Source organism: Mauremys mutica, chromosome 11, assembly GCF_020497125.1.
Source record: "Mauremys mutica isolate MM-2020 ecotype Southern chromosome 11, ASM2049712v1, whole genome shotgun sequence".
Lineage (NCBI taxonomy): Eukaryota > Metazoa > Chordata > Testudines > Geoemydidae > Mauremys > Mauremys mutica.
Window position 1 is genome coordinate 39643222 of NC_059082.1, and position 15765 is coordinate 39658986.

The window sequence follows — 15765 nt, forward strand, 5'->3', positions numbered from 1 at the left end:
ACAATTCTTCGTAAACTGTTCCAATAGTTAATCACTCTCACACTGTTAAAAGTTTACACCTTATTTCCAGTCTGAATTGTCCAGCTTCAACTTCCAGCCATTTAATGAAAATGCATCTTCCAATAAAATTGAGCGAGTTGGCAACACTGTATTTCTCCCCCACCCCCCTTTTCTTTTCTTTTTTTACTACTATTAACCAGAAGCAGTAATGGATCGGGCAGGGGTGGGTCACTTCACTGATGGCATCATTACCTGTTACTATGCATGTGAATTTGGCATCAGAGTCCTCAGATACAGCACGAGATTTGAGGGTAGTTTCAAACTGTGGCTGGGTCTCCTCAGTCAGCTGAGCAATGATTGTGCAGAAGGTGCTCCTAAAAGAATCAAGAAGCAATTCTTAGAGCTCAGATTAGGTTACTAGAAACAAAGTAATGGGTTCTCACCCCAAGATCAAATAATGTGCTTGGCTGGCTGGTTCTTCCTTATATGCTAGGGTCTAACAGATCATCATGTGTGAGGTTGGGAACAAATTTCTCCCTCGATCAGATTGGAAGCAATCTTGGGGGGGTTCTACTTTTTTCTGCAGCATGTGGGTGTTGGTCACTTGCCAGGATTATCTGGATATCTCACTTAATTCCCTGTCATTGCAGGGCCTCAGCCATTGGTGCACCTTGGTCCCTTCTAGGCTTTGTCTACACTGGCACTTAGTTGGCTAAACTTTTGTCGTTCAGGGGTGTTAAAAAAACAACTCCCTGAATGACAAAAGTTGTAATGAGGAAAAGCGACAGTGTGAGCAATGCTTTATGGGCAGGAGTGCTCTCAGGCCGACAAAGCCGCTGCTGCTTATGGGGCGTGGACGATTTTTGCCAGCAGGAGAGCTCTCTCCTGCCAACAAACAGCAGCTACACTGCACAGCTTTTAGCAGCTGTAGCAGCACAGCCGTGTCGCTAAAAGCTGCGTAGTGCAGCCATATCCCTAGTCTCTGGCAGGGGCACAGAACAGTTTAGTTGCTTCAGGGCTGTAATGCTTTCTTCTAATTTTGGTTGCTGGGTTTAGTCTGCAGGTGCTGGCAGCCTGTGATTTACAGGAGATCGGATCAGATGATCTGGTGTTCCCTTCTGGCTTTAAACTCTATGACAACCCAACACCTGCCTTCAGATGTCCCTCCTTGCCTCTCACTGGATTCTAATGGTCTCATTTTAAATTCCCTCCCAGGCACTCTTACCCTGGTTGGTACTTTGCTCAGTCATTGCTGCATTGCTAGAGCTATGAACACTGTAACAGAGAAACAATCTGAAAAGCCCGTTCGTCTCACTATTTATGCCTTATGTTTACTAGTTGTGTTTCTTATTGAGACAATTAAATAAAAAGAAACCAGTGATAGCAGCCGCACTTTTAGATTGCCGGTGCTGCACTGAGCGGGTGTCTTGCACTGTGGGGGGAGGAAGGGAGACACCTCTTTATTAGAATTCTATTTTAACTGTGCACGTTTTTTCATTGGTTTAGGATTTACAGAATAGGCAAGTTTTAATTGACATGGTCCCTTTGACAAGTACATGCTCCTTATTTCAAAGGCTTGAGTAAATAGTAAAAAGGCCTTTAAGGGCACCATGTGCCAGTGATAGCTCCTTATTCCTACATACCCTCCCTCCTACAGGAGGTTCGGAGCCTGGCTTACACCTCTCAGAGCTAGGGAACTGTCCGTGAAGCTGGCATGACCTCTTTACTTCAGCTCCTGCTACAGCATCTAGGCATTAGGGACCATACACTATATAAGCTCATGCACTGTAATGTGTGAGCATAGCAAGTTCAGACTGAAGCACTAGCCTGAACTGTCCAAGGAGCTACTAGACTCTATGAAGTTCATAAGATGCATCTTACAGCTGTTTCAGTGCTATTAACGTATGGCACTGAATGGATACAGTGTGTATCGATTCAGTATTGCTAATCTCACACAGTCAAAAAAGTTTTTAGTCACGTCCTCCAAAACCATGAGATTTGCTTCAGTCCTTTTTTAATTTCCTGGCATTTTTTAAATTTGGGTCTTTGCCTTCTGCTTTGGGGGGCCTTTAGGGATCATATTTCCAGGTTTCTCCACTGCAACCAGAAAGGATAGAAAGTTACTCTTTTTTTAAAATGTGAAATTCTCATATCATCACAGGACTCCAGGAGCTGGGGCTCTAGGAGAAACACCAAGTACTACCATACAGTTGGCAAAACTGTTCATGCAGTACCATCTGCAATAAGGAAAGGCTTAATTAAAAACAAAGTGTCCAGCTTCCATAAACATGCAGGAGAAGTGGGGGGGGGCAGGGGGTGGAGATTCATAGAAACGGTTACTGACAGCTCCGTGACTGGTGCTAGCTGGCCTCAGTATGGGCAGTATCAGCAGGTCCCAGGAGCCTGCACTCCCCCGACTCTTAGATGGGTCCCCCTAGGTCACAGGTAGGCACTGCTGCTGACCTGTTCAGTGAGCGAACTTCAGCCCTGAGGTCTGAAAATTCAGTTCCTTTCATCACCTACACTCATGTCATTATATTTTTAAAGAGTAAATGGATACGCAGAGCTTGGACCCAGAGCTGAGCCCTCTGTCAGGACTCTGAGCTGTGACAGCTGCCTACGCAGCTCCAAAGGCAACAGGGACCTACATCATCTACAATTTTAGCAGGAAATTCATAGATTCCAAGAGTAGACGTGACCATGGTGAACAGCTAATCTGTCCTCCTGTAGTCCTGTGTCACTCAGGCCATAGAACTTCCCCAAAGTAATTCCTAGAGCAGATCTCTCAGAAGGACATCTAATCGGATTTAAAAATGGTCAGCAATAGAGAATCCACCATGACCCTCAGTAAATTGTTCCATGGATTAATTACTGTTTAAAATTCATACCTTCTTTCCACACTGAATTTGTTTAAGTTCAACTTCCAGCCATTGGCTCATGTTATACCTTTCTCTTCTAGATTGAAAGAGCCCATTAGTAAATATCTGTTCCTCATATAGGTACTTACAGACTAATCAAATCACCCATTAACTTTCTCTGTTAAACTAAATAGATTATTCCTTATAGTGATACACTCAAGGAGCTCAGTGTCTAATCCTTTAATTAATTTAATCAATCATACTCCTAGCTCATCTCTGAACCCGCTTCAGTTTTCCCAACATCCTTCTTCAGCTGTGGAAACAGGATTCCAGCAGCAGTTGCATGAGTACCAAATACAGAGATAAATTACCCTCTATTTCTACTCAAGATTCCCGTTTATGCATTGAAAAATTAAATTTTTGGCCAGTGTCACACTCAGAGCTCACGGTCAGCTGATTATCCACCATGAGCCCCAAATCGTTTGCAAGAGTCACTGCTTCCCAGGACAGAATCCTCTACCCTACAAGTACGGCCTACATTTTTTGTTCCTAGAGATATACATTTACATCAGGGGTCCCCAACGCAGTGCCCGCGGGCGCCATGGCACCCGCAGGGGCATCTAAATGCGCCCGCCTCTTGGCCAGCGGTGGAGCATCCGCCGAAATGCCGCCGAATTTCTGTGGCATTTCGGCGATGACGCCTCTCCATGATGCTGCTTGCCGCTGACAAGCGGCGTCATCGAGAGGCGTCGCCCCCGAATTTCTGCGGCATTTCGGAGGCGACGCCTCTCGATGACGCCACTTACCGCCAACAAGTGACATCATGGAGAGGCGTCGCCGCAGAAATTCAGCGGCATTTCGGCGGGTGCTCCACCGCTGCCATGGTCCTTCGTCTGGCGCCCACCAGACGAAAAGGTTGGGAACCACTGATTTACATTGAGCTGTATTAAAATGTACACTGTTTTCTTGCGCCCAGCTTACCAAGCAATCCATCACAACGCTGCTACGTCCCTTTCCATTCTTTTGCTTCCTGCTAAGGGCAGTTTGCAGGAAATCCAGGACTGTGAATACCACAAGCACAAGGAAGAGCTCATGGCGCTACTCCCACTGCTACAGGGCAAAGTTGGCAATCCTGCCTGAAGACAATCATTGGTGGGGGTTTAGTGGCCTTATTATGAATCCATGTGAGTGTTGTCTTAGTCCCGGTCCCAGCCACAGGAAATGCTCTCTAAATTCATGTAGATGAAGTTCAAAGAACTTCCCAAGCACCAGTGCAGCATTTCATGTAGCAGCAAAATAAACAGAGTGCCAACTATACAGAATCCTCCACAAACCAGTGATGCATACACTGAAATATACAGCCAAGTTCAACCCTTGTGTAACACCACTGATGTCAGTGGGCGGCACCAGGGATGAACGTGGCCCATATTGTGCAAACTCCAGAGCCAGAGGTAAAACTCCAAAGACTGCTGAATAAAAGGCAGAGTACTGGAGACTGGGCCTCAGACAAGATGTGTCGCTAGCAGCATGGCCTTGGGTGACCCATTTAATCTTCTGCAGAGGAGCAAGAACCACAGTTGCCATTGGGTAAATGTTGGAGACTTTTGCTAGAGGCTTCCAGTTTTAGGTCATTTCCCCAGCAACTCCTTAAATCTCTGAAAGTGCTGCACTATCCCTTATCATTTGGCCACAGCAAAACTTGTCTGATTCAAGCTGCTTCATATATTGGTGTACTCGTTTTCTGAGTGCTCCTGAAATTTTGCAGAGTGTAAGTGGGAGCTGTTTGCTTTTCAACCTTCCCACATCTGCATGTTGTTTGCAGCAACAGATCAGAAGCACATAAATTGAGCAGATTCTAGAAGGAAGCACAAAAGGATGGCAATTCAATAGTCTTTTTACATTAAAAAGGAACTTCTGTACTAGGGAAACCTCTGGACAAAGCAGACTTGAAAAAAATCTCTTCGCCTTTCCTGTGGCTCTTGGAGTGTGTTTTCTTTCCTCACCCTTTTGGCAGCAATCCTGGAAGCTAGCAATCACTCTGGAAGGACCTCTTCCCCACCAGCTCATCCTCACCTACTTGCTTCTGCAGGGAAGCAATAGTGCCAGCTTTGACTTTACAACAGTCTATGTTGACAATTGATCTATGGCACAAATATGGCTTCATTGCAGTCTGGCTAAGGAGAATCCGGGTTGCCAGGGCAGCTTGTGGGGAAAGAGAGCTCTTATTTGAACAAGGTGACATGTCTATTTTTTAAAGCATATCCCTGTGTGAAAGTCTCTCTTTAATAGTAAGAAATAGCTGAATAGTCCTTTCCCCACCCTTTCAGTGGTGAAGATGAATAGTCCTTGCATCTCCCAGAAATGTGTGTGATAAACACCAGCCTGTTTGCACTTCAAGCAAGTAGTAGAGACTCAAGCATGCAGAATCTCACACATGCACATTATACAAGTGCCATGCTCTCTTCAGCTAGTACCAAAGCACTAAGGTTAGTCATGCCGAGTCACAAGTCCTGGAAAGGATTTGGTCAGAGAAGTTTAATAGAATATAGGTTTACCTTCTAAAGCTGGAGGGAGATAATCGGTTGCCTGATAAGCTAAGCAGAAACAGCAAACAAAACCATTAGACCAAAAAGCATGGAAAGAAGCAGAAATTAAACCGCTTTGTTGACAGATTAATGATAAGTCATCTTGGACAGGTCTGAGTTTCTATTAAAAGTCCACAGCTGCCTTAGCCTGCCTGCCAGGATAAGCGAGCTACATTGTAAATTGTAACCAAGCCTGTGAAATGAAATGGTCATTAACAGCAGAAATGTAAGAACATTTTATGTGAGTCTGAAAGGCTAGATTTAAAAAAAAAAACAGCGCCTGAGTGGCCCAGGCACTCTCTACAGCTGTGTGAGCAAAGCAGGAAACTGCACTCTAGAGGGTGTTCTGATCAGATGGCACTTGAGACCTTGGACCCTACTGCTTGCCTTGAGGAGCAGGCCTGGGGCCTGCCCACCTACTGATGGGCAACAACTTCCGACAAGTGAGTTTGCAGCAGAGTTTGACACAAAGTGCACTTCCAAGCTCAGAGGCGGGATTTGCATGTTAAAGGAATTCCAGGAGGCAGAAAATCTCCCTGCTTGTAGCGCTCTGAACCAAGTCACTGTGAGAGCTGATGGTAAGCACGTTTCACAAAAGCTTCCATGGTCTCCATTCCCTTTGTGGTAACATGTTACAAGGCTAATCATTTCATAAAACACACTCCAATGCTCACACCTTTATCTGATGGGCGCAAGTGAGTTACCTACCAAGAACAGAGCCTGTTCTCCAAACACTTTGCCTCCAAGGAATCACGCACCTGCCCACAGAACCATTTTGGAGCAGTATTTGGCAGCTATGGGGCATGTGCCATTCCCTGGAGCCTAACACGCCACACAGACTAAAGGCATGAACGCTTCACCTGTCCAACCTTCCCTCAGCTCCATATTTGAGAGATGCCTGGGGAGTGGGGGGGGACAGTGCACCTCTGAGGCTGCAGCACACTTGGAGAGCAAGAGCTACTGTTGGTAAGTGAGCCTTTCTTCCTCTCCCCTCCCCTCCACTGCTTCCACAGAGCTTCACCATAGGTGCCTGGCCACTGGGACTTCCCTTAGCAGGCAAACAGAGGAAACCTAAGAGCTGAATAGCAATTGAAACCCCGCCCCCTCAAAACCAGCATCTGCGCTTGCTGGAATATCCAGAGAACAGTGATTTGCGAAGGTGTGAATGCAACTCCAGGTAGCAGTCCTATGGACTGCAGATTGGGGAATGCTGCAAAAACATGCTACCACTTTAGCCAAGTGATCCTGGAGACATTCAGACACAGGACGCCTACTAGCTCATAGCGCAGGGGTCAGCAACCTGTCAGAAGTGGTGTGTCGAGTCTTCATTTATTCACTCTAATTTAAGGTTTCGCGTGCCAGTAATACATTTTAATGTTTTTAGAAGGTCTCTTTCTATAAGTCTATAATATATAACTAAACTATTGTTGTATGTAAAGTAAATAAGTTTTTTAAAATGTTTAAGAAGCATCATTTAAAATTAAATTAAAATGCAGAGCCCCCCGGACCTGTGGCCAGGACCCAGGCAGTGTGAGTGCCACTGAAAATCAGCTCGTGTGCCGCCTTTGGTACATGTGCCAGAGGTTGCCTACTCCTGACACAGCGTAGTTAAGCACAGTCTCTTATCCACAGTAATAGACTTTAAACTGAGATGGCATGACGTTCAGAGTTTTCTCCAAAGACCACATGCAGTCAGTTCCATCACTACCAACCAGAGCATGTAGCCTCCCTTCCCCTGTGTGGCTTTAGAGAAGAGAGTCTCCATCACAGCCTGGTCAACAAAAATCAGATGCAGTTTTGTCATAAGTCAACAGTGAAGCATGGCCAACCTGCTGTGTGTGGAACACAGCATAAATTGGTTGGCTCTAAGTGCATGCAACTCAGACCCTCCTGGCCAAGTAATGGCTCTAAAAATGAGATCTTCAGTGAGAAATGGCAGAGATTGCAAGATCCCAGGGTCTCAAGAGGGCTGCCTTGGGTTTATTCAATGACAGGTTACAGTCCCAGAAGGGCAGTTTGAGACATTCTTTAAAAATGGTTTTACTAGGGGATGGATGAACACTGTGGACCCTTTTGCAGGTACATGGTAGATAGAACAGTCGCCAGGTACATCTTAGGCATATTTGGGAACACAAGCATTCAAGTCAAGGTCCCTTGCTTGAGCAAACCCATTTTCCAAACTTTTTTGCGCAAAGCCTGAGGCAATACAAAAAAGAAATATAATCCAATGCAGCAGCCTAAGTTCAACCTAAAGTGTACAGCGTAGACCAGGGGCGGGCAAACTTTTTGGTCTGAGGGCCACATCGGGGATCCAAAACTGTATGGAGGGCTGAGCAGAGAAGGCTGTGCATCCTCAAATAGCCTGGCCCCACCCCCTATCCGCCCCCTCCCACTTCCCGCCCCCCGACTGCCCCCTCAGAACCCCTGACCCATCCAACCCCCCCTGCTCCCTATCCCCTGACTACCCCAACCCCTATCCACACTCCCACCCCCGACAGGCCCCCCGGGACCTCCACACCTATCCAACCACCCCCTGCTCCCTGTCCCCTGACTGCCACTTATCCAACCCCCCCACTCCCCGCCCCCTTACCATGCTGCTCAGATCATCAGGACTGGCAGCCATGCCACCCGGTTGGAGCCAGCTATGCCACAGCGCTGCCCAGCAGGAGCTTGAAGCCCTGCCGCCCAGAGCACTGGCAGCACGGTGAGCTGAGGCTGCGGGGGAGGGGAGACGGCAAGGGAGGGGCGGGGGGCTAGCCTCCCCAGCTGGGAGCTCAAGGGCGGGGCAAGATGGTCCCGCAGGCCGTAGTTTGCCCACCTCTGGTGTAGACACAACAGTGACACTGCATCCCATATTCTTCAGAGAGATATTATGGTATGATTATGGCATAAGTATGGCGTATTTATACAAGATAGGTCATGTGAGATCATTGAAAAGGTTATAGTTTACTGAGTATGATTATCCTATTTGTATGTATGGATCATTTTTGTATCTGAAGTTAGGAATATTGACTGTGTATCTGTATTACAAATATGTTTACACCTGGGGAATGCCCACTAGGCAGAATACACTCAGTCTAGATGGCTGGCTGGGAAGGGCCATCAGAGAAAACAACAGACCTTAGAAGAGGCTAATCTCCCACCGGGAGGCCTTCCTGAGGATGCTGTAAACTGCTTCTGAGTCATGGCTGCCATGACACTACAGGGGTATGTGACCAGATCACCTGGTACTGGACTCCATATTGGAATACCAGTGTTTTTCCACTGAAAGGCACTGGAATCAAACTTTGAGACAAAGGGTTCCCACCCTATGCAAAAGCTATTTAAGGCAGGGGAGTGACATCATTGTGGTTCTTCACTGACTCCCCGCCCAAAGGAGACTCTTGGAAAACACCGGAGGAACAAGAACTGAATGGGTGGAAGTGTTGGACCCAGGTTAGAGGAATGTCTAGTAGGTAAAAGGAATGTACACCTGGGGTTTTAAGCTGCAAGCAAGTGCAGCTTGCCCCTTAAAAATCTCTGCAACTGGCTTAAATCATCATTTAGGGGTGAAAATTTGCTACTCATATCCAATTTCTTTAGTATATTAAGCTTAGATTGCATTTTTGTTTATTTGCTAGGTAATCTGCTATGATCTGTTTGCCATCCCTTATAATCACTTAAAATCCATCTTTTGTAGTTAAATTTGTTTTTAGTTTATCACAAACCAGTGTGTAGGAGTTATAACTTGGGGCAGAAAGCTGGTGTATATTTCCTCTCCACATTGAGGGAGGGGAGGAATTTCATGAGCTTATGCTGTACAGATCTCTGTGCAGGGCAAAACGGTATAATTTTGGGTTTACACTCCAGGGGGCGGAAGGGGGGCACTTGAGTAGCTGGGCAGGTCCTTAGTTGAAGCTTTCCCATGCAGAGCTGATTTCAGCATCTGTATGTAGCTGTAGCTGGGTGTGTCCCTACCTGTATGTGTGCTGGAGGGGGGTTGAGGGCCTGTCACAACGGACCCCGGATGACCTGTGCACAGGACAGAACTCACATCCACCTCTTTCCCCCCTCCTTCCCCTTCTTTGTACGTTACTCCCAGGCTTGGCCAGCCCCGGGTAGTGTGTGTGAGAGTATGAAAGTGGGTTAGGGCTTGGAGCACTAACACTTTCTTCCTTCCTTTGAGTGACGTGGGGAACCCCCAGCACTCACCGCTGTTATTTTATTAATAAAGCTTTAAAATTTAGACCCTTGGTGTGATCCTTCATCTCCTCCCCTCAGCCTGATTACCTGACGCCTCAGGCAGATTGGTAACTGAAATCTGTCACACTTTGACAGGGATGAGAAGGCTGACCATACAGAGCCATTTTATGTAATGACATCATCATCCATATAGAAAGAAACCAAGAGAAGCAGAAGCTTTGTCCTATTTGAAGGGTATCAGATACAAAGGATTCTTTTGCCAGCTATTATCCAGGAGGAATTTAGGGAATTAGGAGACAAATTAGTTCACATGTTAAAGCAAACTCAGTTGGCCTCTCATTGCTCCTACTTTTCTTGTTTCCAAAGGATATTCAGCAGACCATAGTACAGGAGCAGTCAGCTGCTGTAGTCATGTTGCAAATGGCTACACAAATGGATGGAGATACGTAAATGAGCAAGAAAGCACTAATCCAGAGATTGATTGTTGTTTTTGTTAATGCAGAAGGACCAACATCATCCAGTCTGACCTCCCACAAAAGAGAACCTCACCCAGTGAGTCCTGCATTGAGCCTAATGACTTCTGGCTGAGCTAGAGCAGTGGTTCTCAACCAAGGGTACACGTAACCCTGGGGTACGCTGACGTGTTCTGGGGCATACATCAACTCATTTAGATATTTGCCTAGTTTTAAAATAGGCTGCATAAAAAGCACCAGCTAAGTCAGTACAAATTAAAATTTCATACGACTTGTTTATACTGCTCTATATACTGAAATGTAAGTACAATATTTACATTCCAATCTATTTTATAATTATATGGTAACAATGAGAAAGGAAGCAATTTTTCAGTGATGTATTTTTATGAATAAGTGTCACAGCCACACTGATTTTGTAAGCAAGTCATTTTTAAGTGAGGTGAAACTTGGGGTTATGCAAGACAAACCACACTCCTGAAAGGGGTCCGTAGTCTGGAAAGGTTGAGAGCCACTGAGCTGGACTACATCTTTCAGACAGATCCCTAATCCTGAGTAAGTGACAGAGAATTTTCCAAAGCCCTAAGTAAATTGCTGCAATTAATATGTGCTTTTTTTCCAGTCTGAATCCATCTAGCATCATCTTCCAGCCACTGGATCCTATTCTGCCTTTGTCTGCCAGACTAAGGAACCCTTTACTATCAGGAATCTTCTCTCACCGTAGGTACTTGTTAACTGATCAAGTCAACTCAATCTTACATACTTCGGACCAGGACACACAGACAAAAAAAAGTTTCCCCCTTCATTTTAGGAAGATGCTATGATGAGGGAACAGTGCAATTAGGAACAAAAATAAGGTTCAAAACCATCAAGCCTCCCACTGAGCTTCTGAAATTATGTCCGAGAGACCTTATGTCCCTCATAGCACAGAAAGAGGCACTCAAAGTCTAGTGCTAGCAAAGTAACACAAGACAGCCTCTGAAAACTGCACCTGGCAAGCCTGCCAGTGTTTCCATTTGCAGAGGTAGAGCCCCTAATCAACATGAGCAAAAATGGGAACAAAATCCTTCAACTTACAGGTCACTTGCTTTTGCAAATGGCTGCACAGAGACTTTTTACAATATGGCAAACCAAGAGGTGACATTCCCTTGCACACAAGTGGTTAGCATCTGCACAAGACACTCTCACTACCTAGGGTTAAAAGGTCACAACTTGAAAATAAGTTTGTGACTGGAAATTTTGTACCTTCCAAGCAGCCCCAAAGGTCATCAGCAATGAAAGCAGGTGGGAGGAAATGTTTTCTGCTGTTCCCTTTGAGCATTTGACAGCACTCTGTGTAGAGTCCAGTTCCCTGGCTTTGCTGATGTCATTGGCACTAATCTCATGGATTAGCATGACAGCTCCACACACAGAATTGCCAATTCTGTAATATTTTAAAACTGGACACACTAGCAAGAGTGCTGGTACCTCCCCCATGCCACCCCTTTCCCCAAGGCCCCACCCCTGGTCGCTCCTCCCCCCTATCCTCTGGTTGCTCACTGCTTTTCCTCTTTTCTCCCCCCTGCCTGGGTCAGAAGGGACGAGCCTGTGCAGCTGGGACTGGGAGCTGCTGCCACCAGATGCAGATAGGAGGTGGCCCAGTTGAGTAGGGGCTGGCACGGGTGATGACCTGGCACCTCACTGCCTCCCCTGTCCGCAGTAACTGGACTTTGGGTGTCCGGTCAGTAGATCTGACTGGGCACTGGCAGGTCCTCTTTTCAACCAGACTTTCTGGTTGAAAACCAGACACCTGGCCACCCTAACCCTGCAGGGCAGAACGCACAAGTTTTCCAGACCATGCTCTGAGGTGCGGGAGCTCATATACATGCCAGAGGGAGCACCATCCATCAACACAGACCGTTCTACATCTGCTCAGACCCTTGACCCCTCCAGAGACAGGCACAGGGTAGCTGGTTCCTATAGACAGACTAAACCCAGCTCCCCTGGACCAGAGCAGGTAAGCCCTATCCAGCTACTTAAAGAGGGCTGGTAGCAGGCCTGAGACAGGCTGAGCCCTGGGAAGGGAAAGCCACACCAGAGGGGAGCTAACTATGGTGGGTCCCTGCAGCAAGGGGCCAGGTAGGCAGCCCTGCAGCTGCTGCTCCAGGAAGGGAGCGGAGCTGATGGAGGCTGCCAGCAGCTGGTGTGCCAGAGACCCCTCGGAGGTGTGGTTCTGGAACAAAGGACGCAGAAAAGACTGTCTTCTGTTTGAAAACTTCTGTTAAAGAAACAAACCTCTTTGCCCGAGACAGGGCATGGCAACGTGTGCCTCGGAGCCAGGGAGAAGCCTGGTGCTGGTTAACACAACCAATGAACTTTACAGGGGGCTGCAGCTTCAGACTACTTGGAAGCAGAGGCAAATCCAGAAGGCAGCACCTCTCTCATTAAGCGCAGCAGGTAACATAGATGCTCTGGGAACGGCACTGGGTGAAGTGATGTATTACTGACCATCACTTGGGATTAGGGTGTCTGAGGAATGTCTCTCCTCCAGCTGTGATCTAGGGTTTGCTTTCCAGGAAAGGTCCCACTCTGGAATGTTGTCTCTGCTGGGTCCACCAGAACCCCAAAGTTAGGACATACTGTGTCAAAGTCATAGCTTTGGAAACCATGTCTCTCAGCTATGTTACTAGCACCACTCAGAACCCTTAGTCACATCAGTGTGGGCCTGTCAGTCTCCTGTGCCACAGCTTGCTTTGCTAGCCAATTCCTCCACAGGATGAGCGGGTTTGTTCACATACCTTGGGACTTGCTGCTCAGACGCCTCACAACACATACTCTGCAAGCCACATGTTCTCTCCCAGGGTAGCATGTGGGGACAGCCTATGTTAGAGGAGAGCACAGTCATCTCCTCCACCCCCACCACACAGACCCTTCCAAAATACCTAAACAGCTCACCCCTGAAAGCAGGGAACTCACATCCTACTTCTTTTCCCTGTCTCCTCCTCTCCCATTGATCATACAGAGGAGAGGTGCTTCAGGCTCCCCATTCTCCATGGCTTCCCCCGGATCAGTTGTCCAGGGAAGGAATGCAGACAGCAGAAGCTGCACAGATGTGGAGTGTCCTAAAGCAGCACATCTGTGCTCTGGGCTGCCCCTAGATGGAGCTGTTTCTCTAAAATGTGTGTTGCTAGGCAAAGATGCAGAACTAGGAGAACAGTGCTCCGGGACAGGGATGTGAAAGCATTTAGTCACATTGAACTGGGATTCTGTGGCCCTTTGACCTTCCAGTCTGGCTTTTTCTCTTGGGTAGTTGAGAAAGACTAGAAGATAGTATTGGCAAAAGTGGGAAGTGCACAACAGTGGCTTTTTATCACATACAAAAAAGCAACATTAAAATTTGTTTTTTCAGGTTGTAAAGTAAACACTCAGAAATTCGGAAGTGCCACAATTAAGGCTCCCTGTACAACCACAGCCCTTGTGTGTACACATTATGGTACAGCCTAATTACACATTTTCTACAGAACCCCTGCCTCACTCAGTGCACAGGATGGACAAGGCTAAAGAAATGAAGCTGCTCAGTTATTTGTTTTAATCTTTGACATGTAATGTGTGGCCACTGCTGTGTTTACTGAACCCCCTATGAAGCCTGCACAGAATATGGGATTGTCATCCATTGTGTCTTGGGCTTTTCTGTGTTGTTGCTCATCACTGAAGGATCTGAGCAACTCAAATAACAGATGTAACTTCTCAATACCCCTGTGAGGAGTGGGGGTCGGGGTCCTACAGACAGGACACTGGCACAGGCAGATTCAGGCCAAAATTTGAAAGACTCCACTAAGGCCTTTTCTCCACACAGATGCACCAATTTAACTAAGTTAAACCAATTTAAGCATTTCCACACAAGGGGATCATCAGCAGTTTCTAAACAGATTTAGTTCAATTGGTACAGCTTATGTTTAGACAAGGCCTAAGTTGGGTGCCTCAGTGACTGAGCAGAGGCGGTCAAAAAAGCAAACAGCATGTTAGGAATCATTAAAAAGGGGATAGAGAATAAGACTGAGAATATATTATTGCCCTTATATAAATCCATGGTACGCCCATATCTCGAATACTGTGTACAGATGTGGTCTCCTCGCCTCAAAAAAGATATTCTAGCACTAGAAAAGGTTCAGAAAAGGGCAACTAAAATGATTAGGGGTTTGGAGAGGGTCCCATACGAGGAAAGATTAAAGAGGCTAGGACTCTTCAGCTTGAAAAAGAGAAGACTAAGGGGGGATATGATAGAGGTATATAAAATAATGAGTGATGTTGAGAAAGTGGATAAGGAAAAGTTATTTACTTATTCCCATAATACAAGAACTAGGGGTCACCAAATGAAATTAATAGGCAGCAGGTTTAAAACAAATAAAAGGAAGTTCTTCACGCAGCGCACAGTCAACTTGTGGAACTCCTTACCTGAGGACGTTGTGAAGGCTAGGACTATAACAATATTTAAAAGGGAACTGGATAAATTCATGGTGGCTAAGTCCATAAATGGCTATTAGCCAGGATGGGTAAGAATGGTGTCCCTAGCCTCTGTTCGGCAAAGGATAGAGATGGATGGCAGGAGAGAGATCACTTGATCATTGCCTGTTAGGTTCACTCCCTCTGGGGCACCTGGCATTGGCCACTGTCGGTAGACAGATACTGGGCTAGATGGACCTTTGGTCTGACCCGGTACGGCCGTTCTTATGTTCTTATGCTTAACCTGCGATACCTAGGGCCCTATTTTTCAGAGTACTATAGGACTTTACAAAGCCCTCTACTGACATTAATTAATCCACAACACTCTGGCAGGAGGTGGGTAAGTCTCCAAGTCACTTGCTCAAGGCCAAAGAACAGGCCATTGACAGAGGAAAGATTCAAACTCAGGGTCTCCTGAGTTCCCTGGGGCAGATCCTCAGCTGATCCAAGTTGTCACAGATCCACTGATTTACATGAGGGTATGACAACTTACACCAGCTCCTGCTTACTCCTGCGGACCCTGCTGCCTGATTGCCCAAGGTGGGAGCATCTACAGCCCCCATGGATTTCAGTTGCTGTGGAGTGTTCAACTTCTGAAAATCAGGCCTCAGGTTTATTGAGTTGGTCACTAAGTGGCTTAACCAGCATCATATTCAAATTCTGTAGCAGAGGAAGAGATGGAATTCAGTTTTTCTCTGTGGCATTCACCTGTCGTAGCTACATGACTATCCATTCTCTTCCTGCAATCTGTCTTGTGAACTACACACCTTCCAACTTCTGCAACAAATCAAGAAAGGGTCCTACAGATATCTGTAGAGGAGGCTGTTAATAGCCTCCTTCGCTAAATAAACCAGATTCATCCCCTAAGCATCATCTGCCCTATATAATGCAGGGATTTCTTGCCTTTAAGCTGGGGGCAGGGGGAGAGCCTTCGGTTATGTGCAACTAACACTTGCCAAATTTCAGTCCTCTTGCAAGCCAAGAAGGCTGAGCAATTGACAGTACTCTTTTTATAAAAGATGACACTGGACGCGCACGCGCGTGTGTGTGTGCGCGCACCACTCCCCAGTCACATTTTTTGCATAAGATTTTTGTTTTTAAGATGCAATTAATTGCACCTGATACTTTTAAGTCCTCTGATCGAGAAGAATTTCCCCCTCCCTCCCAAAAATATCTGTCTTCACCTAG

General features: G+C 46.5%; 1 protein-coding gene across 2 annotated transcripts in view; it reads right to left on the reverse strand.

Moving 5' to 3' along the window:
- Nucleotides 1-15765, reverse strand: part of ALPK3 (alpha kinase 3) — an 88856-nt gene that overhangs the window by 61342 nt on the left and 11749 nt on the right. The window contains exons 2-3 of one of the 2 annotated variants that reach the window (XM_044981076.1): nucleotides 5414-5452; nucleotides 253-374 (exon numbers count right to left, since the gene is read on the reverse strand). In XM_044981076.1, coding sequence (XP_044837011.1) covers nucleotides 253-374; nucleotides 5414-5452 — 161 coding nt within the window. The remainder of the gene's footprint in view (nucleotides 1-252; nucleotides 375-5413; nucleotides 5453-15765) is intronic. The other variant, XM_044981077.1, reaches the window with a different exon arrangement.